General features: G+C 30.8%; 2 protein-coding genes and 1 non-coding gene across 3 annotated transcripts; 2 read left to right on the forward strand and 1 right to left on the reverse strand.

Annotated features, from left to right (window-relative positions):
• Positions 1 to 360: 360 nt before the first annotated feature.
• TBLA0J01770 (uncharacterized protein) lies at positions 361 to 1,944 on the forward strand (the record flags this gene model as incomplete). The annotated part of the gene is made up of 1 exon (XM_004182642.1): positions 361 to 1,944. The coding sequence occupies one exon, from the start codon at positions 361 to 363 to the stop codon at positions 1,942 to 1,944; it is 1,584 nt and encodes a 527-aa protein (XP_004182690.1).
• Positions 1,945 to 2,169: 225 nt separating this feature from the next.
• IRC22 (Irc22p) lies at positions 2,170 to 2,889 on the reverse strand (the record flags this gene model as incomplete). Its single annotated transcript, XM_004182643.1, has 1 exon — positions 2,170 to 2,889. The coding sequence occupies one exon, from the start codon at positions 2,887 to 2,889 to the stop codon at positions 2,170 to 2,172; it is 720 nt and encodes a 239-aa protein (XP_004182691.1).
• A 3,129-nt stretch (positions 2,890 to 6,018) lies between these two features.
• TBLA0Jtrna9T lies at positions 6,019 to 6,091 on the forward strand. Its single transcript has one exon. It is a non-coding gene; the product is annotated as a tRNA-Thr (tRNA).
• The last annotated feature ends 1,028 nt before the right edge of the window (positions 6,092 to 7,119 follow it).

Genomic DNA, 7,119 nt, shown 5'->3' on the forward strand with positions numbered 1-7,119 from the left:
TTTTTATGTCACAGGTTGATTAACTTTCACAGTCGTTTTTTTAATAGTGTGTACCACTTCATTACCAGAATAAGCAAGACCCTTTGTTAAACTTTTTCAATTTTCGGAGCTTTTTTAGCCATCGCAGATTTTGGGATGTTCGGAAAGTGAAAGTTTCCTGCGAAAGCAACTAATTATTATTCGAAAGGGAAAAACACCGAGAAAAACCGTTCAAGCATTGTTGTGAGGTTGGAAAAATATGGACAGGATCTGAAAAATTCCTAAGCCAAGAAAATTTTGACAGCGGTTAGTTAAAAGGTACTTGTAACACTCAAGAAAATTTGTTATAAGTATCACATTGTTTGGAAGTGATTCCTACAAATGAATCAGAAGTTTGAGGATCTTTGTTATGCGTGTCGTGTTGGTGATTTAGAGGACGCCCAGAGGCTAATAACAGCGGGTGTAAACCCTAATGCAGTAGATTCTTTCGATAATACACCTTTATTTCTTGCCAGTCTATGTGGGCATGAGTCTGTGGTCAGACTCTTATTGAGGAGTGGTGCATCATGTGATAGAGATAGATATGAAGGTGCTAGGTGTATATATGGAGCTCTAACAGATTCTATTAGGGATCTGTTGATACAACATGATGTTTCTAAAGCAGTAGATTTAGCACAGCCTTTCGCCACTCATCTGTCATCTCTATTCAGAGATCCATTCGTTGCCACTGATGATTTAACTGTAACTGGACATGAATCAGTCAGTGCAGGAAAAGAATTTTCTTGTTTTAAACTCCATAGATTTCTTTTGTCTGCAAGAAGTCAGAAACTGAAAAGTCTATTGGCAAATGAATGGTCTGCGTTAGAATCTGTACCATTCCCCATATATATGGTATCTGATAAAATATTGATTATCATATTGAAATATTTTTATTTAATACCGGTGTTACACGAAATTGGTACTAATTTATATGATGATGTTATCCAGATTGCTAATTGGCTAAATCTGTCACTTTTATCTGCTAGCCTTGATAAATTGAAACATTTAGCTAGACCTGATGAAAGAGCAAATCTAATTGTTGAATTTCAGGTTAAATTTAATGATATGGCAAGAGAAGATTTGAGACTATTTGTGAATGACAAAATTATTTTAAATTCGGTGTTGCTACCATCCACTGGAATGGAACAACATGTACTTCGAAAGGTTGTTTCTGATTTTAAAACTAAAGGAATTTATCCAGATATCTATATATTAATTACAAATAAATTAGGAGAGCAAAGACTCTACCCATGTCATTTATCAATATTATTACGATCTGATTATTTTAAATTAATGTTCGAAAATGGTTTTCAAGAATTTCAGTATTATTATTATGACAATAGTTTGTCTTATAAAGATAATAGAAATTATTGTCCAATTATTTCACTACCCCCTTGCGATTTCTCTGTATTTGATATTATATTGAGATATTTTTATTATGATGAAGTTGATATTCTATGGAACCACTCAATAGATGTTTTAATACTAGCCGATTATTTACAAGATAACAGATTGAAATCAATGGCTACGGTTTGTATCACGAAATCAAAAGAAATATTAGATAATTATTCTATATTGGACCTCCTACTCATTTCTTGGGCTGTAAAGATGGAAAGATTGGAACATTTTTGTGCGAAATATTTAGCAATGAATCTTTCAAACTTTATAAAGCTGCAAGAGTTTAAAGATGCGATACTACTAAGTTCTAAACGAATTTCAAGTAGGCAGGAAACTGATACTATTGAATTGGTTGATGATATTAAATACTATCTGTTGGAGAAGTATTCTCTTGAATTAGAAGATGTAGATTATTTCAACGAATTAGATTTAGATTTTCAAAAATCTTCTGGTTTCTTAGATTATAAAAATGATATTAGACTATTGGAAGATTTATTAACTTCCTTGAATTTATTCTCTGAACGTTGATGATTCTTTCTTTTTTTGAATTCTTAAGCAAAAAATTAAAATATGGGATTTCTCTATTAAAATATATATAAATAATACATAGGGAATAAATAATTCTGTGACTTTAAAACAAGCAAATTTGATATAAATTAATGATGAAAATTGGCTCATCCCCTGTCATTAGGTGTTTCAAAAAAAATAAAAAACAACCAATTAAACTAGGTTTAACTAATTACTTAGTGTGTTTTATTTTTTAGAAGTGTAGGTATCTGGTAACCAACTTTTATCAACTGTTGCCGCACCTTTCAAATTTTTTGCAGTTTTTGCAGCTTGTTTCTTTGTTGCTTTGCTTGGTGTCTTGATATAGCAAACATAGTAATAAGCACCTCCAAATAAAGCAGAAATAGTAATTAGGATGGATAAGAATTGAGGGTTGAAAATTGACATCGGAGGAGCTTCGACGTTAATTAAGGTTGGTCTTGTGCCAACTCTCATAACTTCTTGATTCTTAACAACCAATAGACTTGGTGCCAAATAGTAACGGCCTTCTTCTAATCTTAATTGAACTAATTGATTGAATTCGGCTGTATCATTTAAATTTAACTCAAATGGCCCAATTTTACCAGCAGATATGTTAGCAGCTAAGTTACCATCTGGGTAAGATAAAAGTTGGCCTTGAACACCTGTAATAGTCAAAAGTTCATCTTCATTACTTACTACTTCATAGTCCAAGTGCATGACGTCACCGTTGTAGAAGTCCAAGAAAGAGTATACACTTTCATCTGGCTTTTCACGGACGTTATAGGTGACATTTAAGTTGATATATTTTGGTTTTTCAACAGCTTCCACTTCTTCGGCTGGTAATGAAGAATCAACGTCAATGTCTTTGTTAATTTCAACATCTTCTTGAGCAAAAACCAAAAAAGAGTTTAATAAAGCAAATGCTGCAAACTTAGCAAATTTCATATTTGAAATAGTATCCTGATGATCTGCGTGGTTATTAAATAATAAGTTTTAATAGCTCAAAAAAGTATAAATTCTTTATAGTATTTTTAATATGCATATTTGTTTAAATCTCCACTGATTGACAATTAACGCGTTTACAACTGAACCGTCTTAGCGTCAAAATGCCAATTATTCAATTTTCCATTTCTTGTCCTTTACGGTAAATTCTTGTACCTAGAATCTTTCTCAGATCTCCGTAATTTGCTGAAAGAGGATACTTTGTCACCTAGTACGAGTATTTTTGAGAAAATTAAAATCTTCCAGAAGTATTTTTTTCAATATAAAATTATACAGTGATGTAAATCTAGATAGGGATACAATTATATATTACTCTTCAGATTCTGTATATGTAGATTACTCAGTCAGGTAACTTAAGTTTGTTTTAACTAATAATTACTGGCGGTAATCCTTATTAATAATTATTTTATAAACCATGCTTTTTATGCAGTTTTCAGATTGTCCAAATTTTGTTAACTCTTGGGTAGAATATGCTGAGTTAATATTCAGAGAATTTTGTAAAATGCTGTAAGTGATATTACATATAGAAAAGTAGTCATGTTCCCATATATTTGTCTCTTATAGGTTAAAAGTATTTTTAATGTAGATATATGAAAAAGAGATTCTGTTCTTCAGTTTAGCACCTTCTATGATGAAAACAGCAAATAGATGAATAACTTTGTAGCAAAAATCCAGGGTGTAGGAGTTACCTAGCTATTTTTTTGTACGCTTTATACATTTAAATTACTAATTTTATTTGATCACTTTAATACTACTTCTTTTGAAAGTTCAGTACCAAAACTGCCAATTCAGAAGTATCCAAAAGATGATTTGTTTTATATTTATTATAAACTACTAATTGGAATATATAAGATCAATGGTTATTGTCATTTTTGTTTGGTTTTGTTGTAAGATTATTGTAAAAAGTAAATTATCTAGACTTTTATTTTTACTGGTTTAACACATTTTGTTTAGAAAGAGTTGTACGACATTAGAATACATAATTTAAAGAATAATTCTTTTTCAGTGAGTATTTAATAACATAGAAACCTCCTACCCTTGTGGGTATGAATAAAATGTATAAAAATAAATATAAGAAATACAAACTTATAAACGAATTTATGCAGGCTATTTATACGTTTCAATTTTGGACGAGAAGAGCCAACTCATGTCCTATACCTAATGAAAATATATTCACGTAGTTTACCAGTTTAGTGTATCATGATAATTATAATTAGATATATAATATTATGACACACTAATTACTTTAATAGTTAATCTTATTAAACATGAATTACCTAATGAAAATATATTCACGTAGTTTACCAGTTTAGTGTATCATGATAATTATAATTAGATATATAATATTATGACACACTAATTACTTTAATAGTTAATCTTATTAAACATGAATTACCTAATTGGGATTTTATTAGTATTATTATTTGTACATCATACTCTTCTATTATTCCTAAACTAGTAAATATTACTTGTTTACGCACAACGACCTGTTATATTTATTAACATCCATTTTCAACAGTTATGATTGTTGAATGAATTTTTTTTTAGAAAAGTCTCAGGTCAAAACAAACAAAAACATTCTGAAATGAACTTGGTTTTTGAAGATATATCTAAACTTAAAAATTTCTCATTCTGTTCAGTAAACTAAAAAAAACTGGTTATTAAGTAACCTAAGAGGTGACAAAATGTGTCAAAATATAATAACCCTACAGCAAAAAGTAGAGAAGTTCATAGTAAAGTCCATATTAGAAACAATTAGAAGGTGGTAAGAAGTATGTTACTACTATTTATGAGCTTGCTCATTGGAATACTATCAGAGCTGTAGCTTTATGATAATGACTAATGGAGGTGGAATATTGTCATAATTGTGGGTTTATACAGCAACTACTTACGACTTAATATGAGAAATAACCCAATATGCACTAATCATACGTAACCTCACTACTAAAAATACCCAGTTACTAGTATTGAGAACGTATTAGAATGTACTGGACGCTATCTTAGTGTCAGCCAGCAAATGTCTTGATGAAATATCTGTCCATTCTTTGAAGTATAAATTACCTCGAAATTATCCCAGTAGTTCCAACTATTCATTGTATATACTGTATATTATATATATTCCCTTTTTGAGAGAAGTAAGGAGATATTTCTATACTAAATAAATATAAAAATTTACTGGAATTGTAGAGAGTCTGACATTATTAAATAATTATTTTTGATGCAATTTGGATTACTTCTTTTACATACTCTATAAACATCTATATTCATTTACAAAATATGCTCTTTATATAGTAAGTTAAAACAAGCTCCATTCATACATGTTCTTTAACCTTAAATAACATTTCCCTTATTTAACAAATACCTTAATTATGAACCAAACCAGGCATGTGAAAATTAAACACTTCATAAAAATGTCTTTTTACAAAATAATTAGCAAATAATTAGAAAATAATTATATTATTTTCCAGCATTTTCCAGCAAAGTGGTGCTCCAGCTTTAGTGAAAGGCAAGCAACTAATGCAAGCTAACTAAGTCCAAAATTATCCAGTGTTCCATTACAAATACAGCAAAACACTATTGACTTACTGTTGCCAACAAAGAAAGATATTAGGTAAAAGGGAAAATATTGAGCAATAGTAACAGCAATAAGAGAGAGTATGCCAGAATTGTCAATATTAAACATATAATGAAGTTAAAGTAGCACAAAAAAATAGAGATGAGGGTGTTAAAAGTGCAAATAGAATAGATAGTATATAATGTAGAGAGAAGATCCTCGCTTCTTTGCTTGGTGGTTTCTTTTTCTTTCTATATAAAAGAAATCTAAGAGAAGTTCACGATGAAACAAAGAAAATCTTATCCTTAGATTGGCATTAATGACTCATTAATTTATTTCATATGTGGCTTTAATTGCATGTGTTGATATGTTTAGTATTGTTTATGGTTTATAGTAGCGATATCGGAGATCGATAAGGTTAATTAGTGGGCATAGTTGCTGGTGTTTTGTAATTGGGTTAGTGACGTTGGATCCAAGAAGTTAATTCTTGTTTCTGTATCGACCACACAAGAAAAACAGCTTTCATGGCCAAGTTGGTAAGGCGCCACACTAGTAATGTGGAGATCATCAGTTCGAATCTGGTTGAAAGCATTTTATTTTAAATATTTTAACTACAATCACGTGATGGCCTTTAAATTGAACATTAAGCATTTAATTAGCATTGATGAAATTACACCCTGTCGTGGATTTAGCTACGGTAATTAATAATTCTCTCTATAGATCTGTAGATGTTACCCGGGTTTGGCTAGAGCCAGGAACTAATATAAAATAGACTGTTTCGTTAAACAGAATATTCCTTCTGAATATCCATCTTCACAGAACGTTCCTCTTATATAAGACCGATGTCCCGCCAGATACAAGCTTCCCGGACATAATACATATGTTCTCATCAGAACCAGCATTCTGGAAGATGACTCTTACGAGCCGAATTGTAATAGCTGTTCCAATTCGTAGACTACGCCTTCAGCATAGTTTCTGCTGATGATAGTAGTATGGTACCTAAATATTTACCTATCATCCCACTTTTGGGGGTAAGCTTCTAAAAGCTACCCTGCCTATTCTTCAGTTGTGAGCCTGCAGCCTCACTCCTTCGATTATCTTAGATCTCCTATAATCTCCGACTCCTCAGATATCTCTGTATCTCTGTATCTCTTAAGTCTTCCTTTTGTCTCTGAATATATTCTTTCGTGCACCTTTTAGTATAAACTTATTCACAAGTATATTATCCTATTTATATCCTCTAGATCACATGACCTGACCAACTGTCCGTCACAGGCCTCGTCTGGATCTACCACAACCTAGTTTAAACTAATGGATATTGAACAATATAATCCTATATTTTGAATTGTGGCTCTTAATAATATAAATAATGATATAAAAAGTCTGTTATTTCTTAATGAATTTAGTTTGTGTATCCTGCTGACACTTTCTTTCCTGATTAATAGCATATCTTAATAAAATTTCTTAAGTTTAGAACTATTTCTTTTTATATGGCGTAGAAAATTTGACTAGTGGCTAAAGCTAGACACGCGGTATTATCGATGAATATAAAGGATTCCAAGTTTACTGGATAATTACCTCATCTTTATGAAACAACACAGATCATAGAATGGCTGATA

This window comes from Henningerozyma blattae, chromosome 10 (assembly GCF_000315915.1).
Source record: "Henningerozyma blattae CBS 6284 chromosome 10, complete genome".
NCBI classification, from domain to species: Eukaryota; Fungi; Ascomycota; class Saccharomycetes; order Saccharomycetales; family Saccharomycetaceae; genus Henningerozyma; species Henningerozyma blattae.